The sequence below is a fragment of the Cariama cristata genome, unplaced genomic scaffold (genome assembly GCF_000690535.1).
Source record: "Cariama cristata isolate BGI_N322 unplaced genomic scaffold, ASM69053v1 scaffold10616, whole genome shotgun sequence".
NCBI lineage: Eukaryota > Metazoa > Chordata > Aves > Cariamiformes > Cariamidae > Cariama > Cariama cristata.
Window position 1 is genome coordinate 106,514 of NW_009621580.1, and position 14,323 is coordinate 120,836.

The window sequence follows — 14,323 nt, forward strand, 5'->3', positions numbered from 1 at the left end:
TTCTCTCCTCCCTGGAGGTGAGCAGAAAACAATGTTTTTATAACTGTATTTGTCCTGAGCGTATATTTTCAAGATAACATTTCTGCATTTATTTGAAAACGTTTTTAACTGATCTTACTCCTCTGAAAGTCTCTTTTTTCTGATACATGTGTGAATTTGGAGACAGATACTGAATCCTGAGTACATATTTGTACTGATCTGATTGATGGTGGTAAAGGACCTGCTCTTTCTTAATTGAATGCAAGTGGAGCATGAAAGCAAGAGAGTCATTGAGGTGTGAAATAATGTGGTTTTCCACTAATGAGGAGATAATTCTGCATGTCAGAAAAATCACCTGCCTGTTGCCTTGCAGCTGTGATCAGAAACATATTCTTTGTGATCTCCACAGTTCTCAGATTTTCAGAATCTGACTGTGCTACAGGATATATTCACAGATCATTCAGCATGTTGAAGGCCAGGTCTTTTTCCTTTCCGTTCCTTTGGATCTCTTTAAAGAAAGATTGCTCAAGTTCTTTCTGACCTAGTTTTTAGGTAAGGATGTGTGTCCTCCCCTGCCTTTTTTGAAAATTCTGCATGTATCCAGATGGATAACTCCTTCAAGCCTGCTTTCGATTGGATAGGATAAGATTTAGCATGCTGCTGCTGTGTCTGATTTCTCAGTCTGAATTTGGCTATGTTTGCGATACTCGGCATGCATTCCACTTATGGTTTGTATCAGAAGCAGTAACTGATGTACTACAGTAAAGATAAAAGGCATGTTTGAGAGACTTAGGGTTCAAATCCTCACCGATGTAAATTGGCAAAGTTCTTTGGAGGCAATCAAAGTGCACTGATTTACATCAGTTGAGGATGCACCCATTTCTCTACTGGAAGCATTTCAGCTCGTCTCTGTGTTTGATGATTGTTGCTCTGGATCTGCTAGTTAGTGTGGTTGTGTGAGAACCATGTCGTGCTTGGTGATGCTACCTTTGCTTGTGGCCTGGATTCAGTCTCCAAAAAAGAAGTGCCCATCTGTTTTCTCTGTTCTTAGAGCTCTTTAAGGCAAAGCACACAAACTGTTTTGTAGCAGACGTTAGCTGTCTTTTGGCATATTCGGGGGTTTATTATCAGGAAATTTTAACTTGTAATTTACCTCTGTTTAGCACTTCTAGTCACAACACCTGGAGAATCAATCAATGAAACGTCATTTAATCCTACCAGTCCCGCACCTACAGAGCTAAGCTATTTAACACACCCCAGCACTGATTCTCATGCTCTGCTTTCGGTGCCCACTGACCTTCCCATCTCAGAAGTCACTGGTGCTCTTCATGACCTTAATGTAACACACAGGACTTTCAGTAGTGTCACTCTGTCTTGGGCAGCAGAGGATAAGCTATTTGATCAGTTCTTTATCACTCTGAAAGACTTGTCCAGTTTAAACAGAACACAGGAGATCTTTTTGCCTGGAAACCATCGAGAAACAGAAATTACCAGTCTCACAGCTGGCACACAATACCAGATTAACCTCCATGGAAGCACTCAAGGTCAGCTCTCTTGGTCACTGGAAGCCTTAGCTACTACAGGTATTTTCTATTGATTCATTAGCCCTATGTTCCTTTTCTGCTTTGAAGTACAGAACTTCATTTTCGTACTGCTGTTCCGCTGCAGAAATGCTAGGCTTTGTGCGTGATTCATTTCTTCTTAGTTGTTTTTTTTTTCTTTCTTCCTTTTGCATGGGATAAAATTCCTATTGCTATGGAATGAGAGTCTTGAGTGGTACAGCATGGACAATGCCCCATGCAGCTTTTAAGGTGATGTAGCATCAATTCTCTCTTTTCAAATTGCATGCAAAGAGAGACACTGATGCATTTGCTATTTGCAAGGCACATGAAAATAGCAAGATGCTACAGATATTTATCTGGATTGTGGTTCACACATAAGAAAGATTGCAAGGAGCTGGCAGTTTGCAGCATTGGCATGGAAGTGGTGATGTCAGAAAAAAGAGATTGTAACACATTGGGAGTATACCTTTCTGAAACCTTCCACCTCTTATCCCTATTACATGAATTTCATGAGGAAACAGGCCTATAGCCACAGGGCTCAGTTCAATAATGATCAAAATACCAATGCATAAGTTCATATGTGGAGAACCTAGCTGGAGACTAATGACTGTACTTGTCCATCACCCAAGACCAAATTCACAACATGAGATAAAATTTTCACATAGAAACACACAGATTATTTCACACCTATTACAAGGCTAGAGCAGTCTAATCTCTCAATGGTTTGTTCTCTCTTTTTTTTTTTTTTTAAGTAAGAAACATCATCCCTTGATATCATTTGCCATGACATTGTCATTGTTTTGTCGTATACATTGGATGCTTTATGGATGAGGCTTTTGGAGATCTCCAACGGGCCAACTCGGTGCATGATTTTGTATGAGAACCTCTTGGTTCCTAGAGAGCATGATGGGGTTGGGTGCGCTTCCCTTTCAGACATGCATGAGAAACAAACGGGAGGAAAACGGACTCTGCATCTTGGAGGTGAATGAAACTGAGCACTCTTCAGAGAAATCTGAATTGCTTTTAAGCCATCATGATTACTGCATTACTTATTATAATCAAACTTTTATTTAAAAGATTTTACCTTACTGTAACTTTTGGGTTAGTTTCATTTTCTTTTTAAGGAAATGTATTTGCTTTATTTGTTTCTGTTGCCACCAAAAGATCATTATTTCTGATACAACCAGTTCCTTTTCTGTCCTGCTTTCTCTTTTTCAGCTAAATAGTGCTATTTTGACAAGATTCGTATTTTACCTCAATTAATTTCCTTTCTGTTCCTGATAAAGCAAAACAGCTCTGGATTCATGCATTTCTTTTGTTGAACATCATTGTGTTATTTCATAAACAATCTCTTCCTTTCTAACAGGATGGGAAAAGCTCATCAAAACTTTTATATTCCTGAGTGGTAGCCATTTACACTAATACACATTAGTGAATCTCACTGAAGATAATTGACTGTGATCTATGAGTGCTCAACCTCTGAAAACACAACCCCAGCTACCTATATAAGACTATGCAGCAGTCATACAATAAGCACTTCATTTTTACAGGGAGAAAATTTACGAGATTAATGTTACTGAGCCTAATTTTTATTTATTCCAGAGCCTCTTTATCTTCTGCCTTAAAATATGCATAAAGCTTAAAGTTGAAGTTTACAACTGACAAATCAGATCCATTTCCCTTCATGCATCATCTCTTGTAAATTCTTAGTCATGCAGATTGGGATTATTCAGATAGAGTCTGTTTTTATTATAATGCCTATGTGTTGACAATGCAAATAAGAAAGAAAAGAAAAGTGCTTTTTCAACATTTTTTCAAGAAAAGTGCTAGAAAGTCATTGCAGTCCACAGGCCAACTATAGATCATATAGCAAGATTTTTCCGTGTAGAAAAAAACACCTATTACTCCGTCATTTTCCCATATGACTGCTAATTTTAAGGAATCAGTTGTATTTCCTATGTAACAAAGGACTTTCTATTCTTTCTGAGAAGATGACCTGAACTTTCAGATTTAACAGCATCAGAGAGTTATCTCTGATGGTTCCCAACCTCCTTGGCCACCCCTGTGATGGCTTATGAGGATGTTCATTTCTGTGAATGCAGATTTCAATTTTAGATTAAGATCTGTAACTGAAAATCCAAGCTTCTCTGACCCCAGGAATGTTTTGTGAACACAATAATGTAATATAAGGAAGACAAATCCATTAAACTAAAGACATGCAGACATGGAGGAATTTTTCCTTTCTTTATTGTTTTGGATTAGAAATAGTTTGGAAGAATAAATAGCATCCTTCATGTGGACACAATTGATGTGTGTCTTAATCCCTACTACTCTGAACTCAGTGCCTTCCTACCCTTACAACAGGCAATATTGCAGTATTCATAGTCACTTCATAACAGCAAACACCAAATTGCTAATAGTACAGTGAAGTGGTTATAGTAATATTTACTCGTCTCATAGGGGATTGTAACTACTGTTGGCAAAACAGTTGCAGTTGTAAGACGGTCTATAAGCGGCTTTCTGTAAGCAGTCTTTCAGCACTAATATGGTTATTATTTATTATTGCAGTTCTTTTCTTACTGTGATGTTTCGCCATGTCTCTGAAGTGACTTTACGAGTTATCTAGGGTGGCTGAGAATGTAAATATGTGTGTGTGTGTGCATCTCCATGTCACTGATTACAAGTGAAATTCGTTAACGCAGAACATCGTTAAATAATACATCATCACCACTAGTCTGTAATCTGAGTAACTGATTGACTCTCTGTCCTTATTCAGAGGAGGAACCTGAGCTTGGAAGGTTGTCAGTATCAGAGACTGGCTGGGATGGTTTCCAGCTCACCTGGACGGCGGCCGACGGGGCCTATGAGAACTTTATCATTCAGGTGCAGGAGTCTGACAATCCTGAAGAAACCCAGAATATCACAGTCCCAGGTGGACTGCGCTTTATGAACTTTACAGGCCTCAAGGCCAACACACCTTATAACATCACCCTTCGTGGTGTGATTCAAGACTACAGGACCAAACCCCTTTCTGTTGAAACCATGACAGGTATCTTTTGAAGTCACTCATCCAGCCTTATGGCTCCCTTTCTTTGCAGACAGGGATGTGAGCCAGAGCTATTGCAAGTGCTCAGCAAAGCTTGCTCACTTGGTCGGCTTTGCATGGGGTACACTGAACTCATTAAAGCTTGGCTGAACATCTCTGGCATGGAAATGTCTCATGATCAGACTTTCCAAAAAGAGTCTCAGTGCCCCCATGAAGCTCTTTACTTTTAGGAATGCTTTTTTCCCCTCACCTCAGAATGGCTTGTTTTGTTCCCTTTACTCACTTTTCTGCTGATTGACACTAACAGCAAAACCCAGCTGGCTGTCGTACATGCTCGGGAAAGCCCAGGTTGCCTTGTAAAATTATAAAAATCTATTCTTTATAGCCAAAATAACCAAAGTCCAAGATTCTGAAGATATAGCCCTTCAGAAGTTACCTCTGAAATTATGCATTAGCTTCTGTGTAAATAAAAACTCAGGGGTATAGTGGTGCATCTGTCTCAAGGGCGAGGACAGACACCTTTTATATGCTCTCATATAGAAAAGAACACAAATTAAATCCTACCAGGAGTAGTACCATATATTAAGCCACATAATGTTGTTAAACAGTCTGATTGGTCTGAAAAAGATACAATGCAAGAAGACCAAATTCAGCAGAACTACCCTGTCACAAAATTGACCTGAAAGAAGGAAAGTAAGCCCTGCATTATCAGAAGGTTGCATGAAACTTATCAAGAGCCACAAAAATAATTTTCTGGCTGATCTTGTGGAAGACAGCAGTTTTAAATGAGAGCTTATCACGAGCTTTGACTGTGAGAGATAAATATATACTTATGTCTATCCTGTATGGCTCACTGATTCTTCGAGGTGTTATTATCATTTGTAATGAACAGAGTATGAATTAATTGGCAATAAAGGGGCACCAGTGGCTCATCCTTCAGATAATTTCTTGTAGACGATATCTGCTGCCTCTGGACTTCCTTACACACCTTTGCAACCTCCTGTGATTGTGAGATAGCCAGAGCTTGCCTATGTTTGATTTTTCCAAGCACATATTACCCAGCACAGAAAAGGATAAAAGTACACATAAGAACTAAACAGAATTAAAACATGACGTGCAGTAGAGCTTGCTTCTTTCAATAACGCTTTACGCAGCCTGGCTTAGGTAGAAATGTGTTTGGCACAAGGCTCTTGCCTTGGGTTGTGTCCTGCTGCAGGCTAGAAGTCCTGTGCTTTGAGAGTCCTGAGTGTGAGCTGGTAGCAGATTGCCCATTGAAAACAGACAAATGTGGCTAGACAAAGGAGGCTGTACAGGGACAAACAAGAACACAGACATCATGGGTGTCCTGCGCAAATGTGCAATGTGCTCTCTTTTTATTAACTTAATGAAAATAGCAGAAGATACCCTGCTGAGGTTTTCCCTTCCCTTTCTGGGTCATGCTCAGCACCCGGCTTTTCAAAATTTTTGCTTCTGGGGACTTCCAATTGTCAGAATTTTCTGAGCCTTCCTGTAACGCATCAGGGATGTCTACAGAGAGGAAGAAACCCCAAGGCAGCTATCACTGTTTTGCATTTTGGCTCCAGCTCCAAAATTACGTGCCAGCTTTCATAGGCTTAAGCTGAAAGGGAAAATAGGAAAGCAAACAAAACCACAACCTTTTCCTTTGGATAAAGCAAGAGCTTGAGTTTTAGCTTCTCCTAAAACTGGAAGCTGACTTTTCCAAATGCCCCAAGGGCATTCAGAAAAGTTCTTTAGCATCTGCTTTCATGCTCAGATCTCAAAGACGCATGGCTGCTCCTGGAGGTAAAGGGAAGCAGACATAGCTTTAAAGCTTATTTTTCTTTCTTTTTTTTCTTATTTAACATTTTGAGATGCTTTCATTTGATTTCTTCCTCTTAGTACCTGTCTGCTTGTAGCAAGCTTTTGCTCAAACCCTATTCTCCAATGGCAGCTTGGAGCGCTGCCAGCATGAGCAGAGCGGAGCACGGCATTTCTGAGCAGGAGGAGGTACGGGGCTGTCCCCTTCTGACCAATGTTGTTTTCCTCCTCAGGATTGCACCCAGAAGTTGGTGAGCTAACCGTTTCCGACATTACTCCTGAAAGCTTCAACCTTTCTTGGACAACCACCAATGGGGACTTCGACGTCTTTACTATTGAAATTATTGATTCTAACAGGTTGCTGGAGCCCATGGAGTTCAACATCTCAGGCAATTCAAGAACTGCTCATATCTCAGGGCTTTCCCCCAGCACTGATTTTATTGTCTACCTCTATGGGATCTCTCATGGTTTCCGCACACAGGCAATAAGTGCTGCAGCTACAACAGGTATATAAAACCTACCTCAATGCTAACTCTCCTTTCTTCTAACTCTTCCTTGCAGGTTGTGCCCCTTTCCCTGCCCTCAGCTACCCCATCAGTCTACCCATTACCAAATCCTCTACCTCATTGTTTGATACCTTCTAAGGAAGACCTGCTGGAGACCTTTTGAACTGTGAATGTTAATCCACCATCCCATCCAGTAAAGTCAGTCAATCATATTGTGATGTGATTTCATTCACACAATAAGTTTGCTCTTGTTCAAACATAAAGGTTGGGGCAACCTCTGACACAGATAAGAAGCAAAACAAATTTCCCGAGAACGAAGTAGGAGATGATTCATTATGTTAGCCTTGCAACATGTGTTTGCATCTGTCACAGAGCATAGAGGAGACACTATTTCTCTCAGATAAGCTGATTTCTAAATACAGGTTTTATCCTGATTCTCTAAATAGATTTCAGGCACATTTCAGTCTGTGACAGCAGACTCCTACAAGGCAGATGCATAGAATTCAACTTCAGGATTCAGTTTACATTGGATGAGAGACTGAGAGAGTTCATTTGACTTGATGTTGGTGAATGAAATAGGTAGGCATTTAGTTATTGGCACATTGTACATCTTGAGGTTTTACAGTTGACAGTTCTTCCAGAAAAGACAGGGAAGTCAAATGTTCAGTATACTCCAGCCAATTACAGTATGAAAGTGGAAGGAGAGGACTAGACTACAGAAGCAGAAGGTGCATTCTCATAGTAGGTAGATAATAGCTCATGTTGTGATCATTTAATATCTTTAGCAGATTTTGCCTGCTGTCATGATCTTAGGAAAGGTTGTCATAGCAATTTGTCATAGCAATAGATTAATGTGGTCAATGGCATTAAGCAGAATATAAAATTTCAGTGAACAGATAATACAGAGTTGCAGTTTCTAGCTTCATCAGGTTGTGAATATCCTCACTGAATCATGGGTAACATGAACAGGGTGACTGCAGGGGTGGTGGTATGAAAAACATTGAGAAACACAAGGCTAGATGATCTTTATGACCTGTGGCTCATGTGAATTCGAACTTCTATATTTTTTTATCTTGTTGCTTTGGGTTTTAATAATTGCAATACATTTCCATTTGTTTTTCTTCCTGTAGTAGAGGAACCTCTCCTTAGCAAACTCACTGTATCAAATGCTACCTCAGACAGCATGTCACTCTCATGGGAAGCGCAGGACAATGCCTTTGACCACTTTATTCTAGAAGTCAGAAACTCTGACTTCCCTTTGGACTCCCTGGTGCACACAGTGCCAGGGGCCTCCCGGCACTATGTAGTCACCAACCTCAAAGCTGCCACTAATTACACTGTCCAACTCCATGGTGTAATTGATGGGCAAGGTGGTCAGACCTTGACAGCACTGGCAACCACAGGTATTTCACTGTTTCACCTTCCAGGTTTGCTTTTTGCTCTTCTTTCTTTTGCTGTTCACTGAACTGCTCTAAAATATGGCTCCAACTCATCGTTCCTTTGGTAAATTATAGGAAGATCACAATGAGGGGAGGCTGAAATACACTGGGCTTGAAAGCGCTTGGAAAAAGAGAGATCTGAGAAAATGGAAAAGGCTGAAAAAGTGTCCCCAGCATTAAGGGAGCCAGTAGTAAACCGTGATTGGTTTCCTTTATATATACACTTATTTGCAAGTTCTGTGTATATATAATTGACTTGCTCCAAATGGTTAATATTTCTCACAGAGTATCTTTGCACTTGATCTGGAATAAAGTTCTTGTCCATCCTACATCCTCACTTGCTTTGTGGTGGGTGGGACGCCTTCATGTCTTTATCAGTCTGGAGAGGCACCTGCATGCCATTTTGGTTCTTCGTTCTTAAAACCAAATGTCTTTGAAGACATTTGCATCTCTTGTGGGAGTTTCATGTGGCATGCTAAATGATCAACCGAAACTGCATGGAGTGGTCTGTCCACCTTGTGCTGGTTCTGATGTTCTTGTCTGCCTAGTGTTTTTCTGTGTTCCCAGAAGACAGCAGGGCTCAAAAAGAAAACTCACCCTTTCTTGATGGTCAAGCCCACCACTCTGTCACTTGCATTGCCACCTTCGAGTCTCTAAGAGCTGTCTTGTTTCACTGGATGTCAGAGCTTCTCCTATAGTGATGGTGATACCAGGATGGTGGGAGATCACTAAGACTTGCCTAAAGAGATAATTTCAACTTATTTTGCATGAAGTGTCCTTTGGAGTCTGGGTGTCATGACGTGAACGTGCCTGACTGGATGCAAGTGGCATGTGAAGGAATGTGGCCATTTCAGGATGAGATTGGAAGGGAGTGGTTTGTCCCCTCCAACCTGCATGTGGGGTTGATGTCTCCATGCTCGAGTTTCACTGGGTTCTCCACCCAAGCCTCTTTGCTTTGTGGATATTTTCTCATCTCCTTCTCTGTCTTCCAAAGTACCATGCTTACATGGTGACATCTTCACTGTCAGCCATGAAGGCATTGATGGTCACTGGTTGACAGCATGATAACTGCATGTGTCCTTAATTGGGGCTACTTGGATTCACCTGTTCCTAGACAATTCCAGAGAAGAAGGTGGACTATTGTTTAAAAATCTTGCAATGAGGGATGGGAGTAAAAGTTGGAACATCTTGCAGCAGTTCATGTTTTAGTTAAGAAAATAATTTCATTCTTTCACTGTTCTATTTGTCAGTAGGATACATCTTTCTAACTTTTCTCCCAGCATGAATCACTTACATAGTTATTTTCCTGTATCTCACTGGCTGCATTTCCCAAGGTGTTCTTGGTTTATACTCAATTGGCAAGAGAAAAAATAGAAAATCAGCCCTGAGAGCAGACACAGGATTCTCTGACCACTTGACTGCCAGGTCATGTTTGTGATTTCTCTGTGTTCTAATGAATCTTTAATGATTTTATGCTAAATAGAATAGCTTTAAAACAGAATGGGTAAGGAGCTCTCCCTGTCCTATAGCCTGAAGGTCAAGTTTCTCCCCCTGGCAGGGGAAAGATGTGATTTTGAATTTCCTTTAGCAGAAAAGGAAAGTCTTTGCTTCTTAAGGAAGTGCCCTGACCACCGAACAGTCAGAAAGGAAAACAGCAGCAGTGTTGTGGGGTTTTTTTGTTAAGTCTGTTAGATGTTCTCTGATTGTACCTAATCAGAGGATGAAGAACACCTTATCTGTGGAGTCCAGGGAGGTTTTGGCCTGAGATTCGTGCTGAGATAATCACTGTTAGGATTGAAACTCCTCATAAACTTCAGGGTCCAAAAATAAAAATATCTACAACTCCAAGCAACATAAACACTAAACAGAAGCTGAACTGGGGTTTCAAGGATGTCTGTTTTGGACTTACCTAATTCCTGCCTGAATCCTACTTTATCTACTTTGAAATTCTTGTGGGTTTGTATTGCCATCAAATTGCCAGTGCAGATTTCCTGCAATTTCTATGGTTTTACCACATGACCATATGCTCTTGGTGTGCCTATAAATCAGGCCCACATTTCATTAAGAAAATTGAGTTTAAGAAAATTGAATGAAAAAATAAATTAAAAGGCAGCACTAATTTCAGTGGCTTCTTTCCAAAACCTTAAAAACTAGCTCTTGCAACGCTCCTTTTTTTTTTTTCTTCAACCACTGCAGCAAAACAAGGCTAAAACATTCAGCCTTTGCTTTAAGCATCTATAAACCTCCACTGCTAATCCCCCCAGTCCCTCCAGAGTAATGCTGTCTCTTCACCTGTGTTCCTTTCTCCTTCAGAGGCTGAGCCACAGCTGGGCACCCTCACACTCACAAACGTTACACCCGACAGCTTCAACCTCTCATGGACCACAAGCGATGGGCCTTTTGCCAAGTTTGTCATACACATTAGAGATTCCTATGCAGCACATGAACCCCAGGAGCTCACGGTGTCAGGAGGTGCTCGCAGCGCTCACATCTCAGGCCTGCTAGATTACACGGGCTATGACATTAACATTAAGGGGACCACCAATGCAGGTGTTCACACAGAGCCCCTCACTGCTTTTGTCATGACAGGTACCTGCTTAAAGGTTTGGAGTCTATTTATTGGCTTATAAAAATATGTATTCCACTATGGATAAAAAAAGACTCTACAGCACTGAATATCTTCTCCAGCAGCAATGGTTTTGTTTGCAAACTTAGTGCAAGGATGGGTCAGAGAAGTCATGTTGGCCCTAAAAAAAATTTCTAGGAGGAGAACTAGTTTAAAGTAAGTTAAGAGCCCTCTGGAGTCTTTCTCCCATGTCTTTTTTAACACCTGAGTTTTGAGGGGGAAATTTGCCTAATACTCAGTAGTTGCATCTGAAGGATCCAGAGAGGACTGGATTTTAGAACACCTCCTGTCCTGTGATGTCCACTAAACACATCCCTTATCTCTGAATATTTTGGCCAGATTTTACCTGGGATTGGTTGTACATCACATGCCTCCTAGATGATCAAATAAATGCCACAGAGTTCACCTTCTGTGTATTATGTGCCCAGTATGTGCTACTAGGGCTTGCCACATAGACATATGGATGCCCTAAATAGAATTAATGGAGAAATTGAGGCCTTTTCCTTTTTCTCCTCTCTTCATTAACACACAGTGGGAATACCAGTTGCAGTAGCAGCATCCCTCGCAGCATCTGGGCTGTCAGTTTCTGTGAAAGGCAATGTCCATCATCATTTTCCTTAAGGCAAATGGTTGCATTTTGCACCAGCTCTGGTCTGCCCCCTGATGACATTCAGTCACATAGTCAGAAGTGAGCAACTCTGCTGGCAAAACCCCTGTTCTTTTGCTCCACCAGAGCACAAATGCTTCCTTTTTGAAAATAAACCATGGACATTGGTATTTTGAGAGGAAGCTTCCCACCGCTAGGTAAACATGTGGCACTTTCTACACAGCAGAAGGATGTGCCAGCAGTTCACATAAACCTGCTGGGTTTAGAGTGTTCGTGTCACTCAGCACCTATCCCAGGAAAATAATTTCAGCATTTTGGGCTCTTAATTTGTTTACCCACTCTCCCAGAGACCAACCCAAAATGTCAGTCTTTGGAGTTGCTTGATTAGAAGCAAGTAAACTGTGAAAATGTCTCCAAATTGAGTACATTCAAGCAGAATCTCTGGCAGCCAAATGTATAAACATCAAAACATAAGGACTTCCAAATTATAAAACCTTAGGAGGGAATTTTTATGCCAAATTCTGACAGAACATCAATTTCAGCAGTTGTGAAATGTCAAAACCAAACCCCAAACCCTTTCTCAGAGAAAGTTCTGTGTTTAACTAACTGGTATTTTCTTAAGTGAGTGGAATTTGATTGATTGGAAGATCAGATGAGTTAGCTCCTGAGCCAACAAAGCAAGGTTTGTCAAATAATTTAGAGAAATACTACCGATGCCTGGGATTCAGGATCAAGGCCAGGGCTTAGCAAAGCCAGTTGATCTTCTTATTTGACTTGTCAGATTTTGGGTAAGGAAAATACACTGAGAAAGTATCCTGTGAAAATTTGGCCTTTTTTTTTTCCAGAGTCTTGATGGGAAAGTTTTGAGGAGTTGATCCACAGCCTCTAAACTTTGACAAATGTCATGCTAATGTGAAAAAAAGATGCCTCCGTGGAATTTCTTTAAGCTGTCAACATACCACACAAGCAGCTGCCTGTGAAGCTCTTTGGACAGATTATCGCTCTGTACTGCAGTCATTAGCCCCTGCCCTTAGCCAGTGCGAGCTCTGGCTTCTCTTCTATCCCCCCCAAAAAAAGAATCTTGAAAGTATTTAGTACTGGCACTGGCTATGACCCTGACTGATCGATGTCCTGCTTCTGGCAGTCCTTCTGGCATCTCTGACCCCTCCACCATTGAAAAAGAAAAGCTGGAGATATTCACGTGAAGTAGAGAGGTAAAGCAAAATGCAGGAATGGTGAACACCAAAGTTGAAGCTTGCCCCTAAAGCACTGATGGTGGACACAAGAGGAAGGAAATGAAAGCCTTATGCATAGCATTTCTAAGACCGTTTTGGTTATAACTGTCTTACAGTGCATGTGTAACAGAAGAAGTGTGCTTACACAGTGAGCTTGGGAGGAATTTCAATGCAGCTTGTGAGATGAGGTGCTGAGACACCCTTGATGAAAATTAAGAATTGAGCATCTAACTTCTGGAGGCTCCATTGAAAATCCTAGTCTTGTGGTCCTGGCTATGCATTGCTATTAAATTCATACTTTGGGAAAAATGTGGTTTATGTTTGGTGAAATCTGTGACACTTTCTAATTTGCAATGTTTTTCGCTTCTTTTTTTTGTGTGTTTTTGCACCTTCCCTTCTTTTAGAGGCCATGCCCCCCCTGGAAAACCTAACTGTCTCTGATATTAACCCTTACGGGTTCACAGTGTCGTGGATGGCATCGGAGAATGCCTTTGACAACTTTCTAGTAGTCGTGGTGGATTCTGGCAAGCTGCTGGACCCACAGGAGTTCCTCCTTACGGGAGCCCAGCGGCAACTGAAGCTTAAAGGCCTTATTACTGGCATTGGCTATGAGGTTATGCTTTATGGTTTTGCCAAGGGGCACCAAACAAAGCCCCTAAGCACTGTGGCTGTTACAGGTATTTTAATGTGAACGAATTGTTCTCTTCCACCCTTTCTTTCTTGCTTTTTTTCTCACATGGAAGATGTTTTATGCAATCCATTTGCAAAGCAAACCTTGGCTTTTGCATCCTTTTCTGCATCGTGGCTACACATAACTCCTCCTGATTTATGATAGGTTCACCAATGAAATTCTGTTCTTTTTAACTTGATGTTTCCCTTTTGTCTTTATGAGAGATCCTGTAGAGGCGCATGACATGGGTTGAGGGGTGAAATTTGCTGGTGTGATCATGCAGGTACTTCTAACCGAAATCTTTAAAGAAAAATGACTGCATGCGGGAGCTCATCTTGTTAACAGCTGCTGGGCACATCAACATTCTCCAACTTGCCAACCAACAGGACCGTCAGGAAGAGTCATACTGTATTTCTTGCCCATGGCCTCCTTTCTTTCACCCTCTGTGTGGGTTCCACCCACAGACCATCGAGTGCTACCACTGCCACCCATAAAGTTGGCATCTCTCTCCAGAAAGCCTTAGCTCACATTTTCAACCTCATCATAGCTGCTGTTTTCCAGTAGCATTTGAGTTTTCTTGAAAAGTCATTTCAGACTAATTCTCTAGCCCCATAACCATCAAGTCTCATTTGCACGTTGCTGTCTATGCAGCAGTAAAGCTGGGGTTTACCTGATTGGAGGTTCATGAGAAAATAAATAGGAATGTCTTTCTGTGGAAGAAAGAAGTGCATTGGAGATGCTGTAAGATAGTAACCACTCCAATAGCTTTTCTGTAGCTAATGATGCCCGACTATACTGAGCAAAAGGTATTTTGCAGGTAATTAAGAACTTACAG

At 41.2% G+C, this 14,323-nt stretch overlaps 1 protein-coding gene across 1 annotated transcript in view; it reads left to right on the forward strand.

The window, feature by feature from the left end:
• Window positions 1-14,323, forward strand: part of TNC (tenascin C) — a 47,643-nt gene that overhangs the window by 15,573 nt on the left and 17,747 nt on the right. Inside the window, exons 10-11 of the mRNA XM_009702021.1 lie at window positions 4,318-4,590; window positions 6,639-6,911. Of these exons, the coding sequence (XP_009700323.1) occupies window positions 4,318-4,590; window positions 6,639-6,911 (546 nt within the window). The remainder of the gene's footprint in view (window positions 1-4,317; window positions 4,591-6,638; window positions 6,912-14,323) is intronic.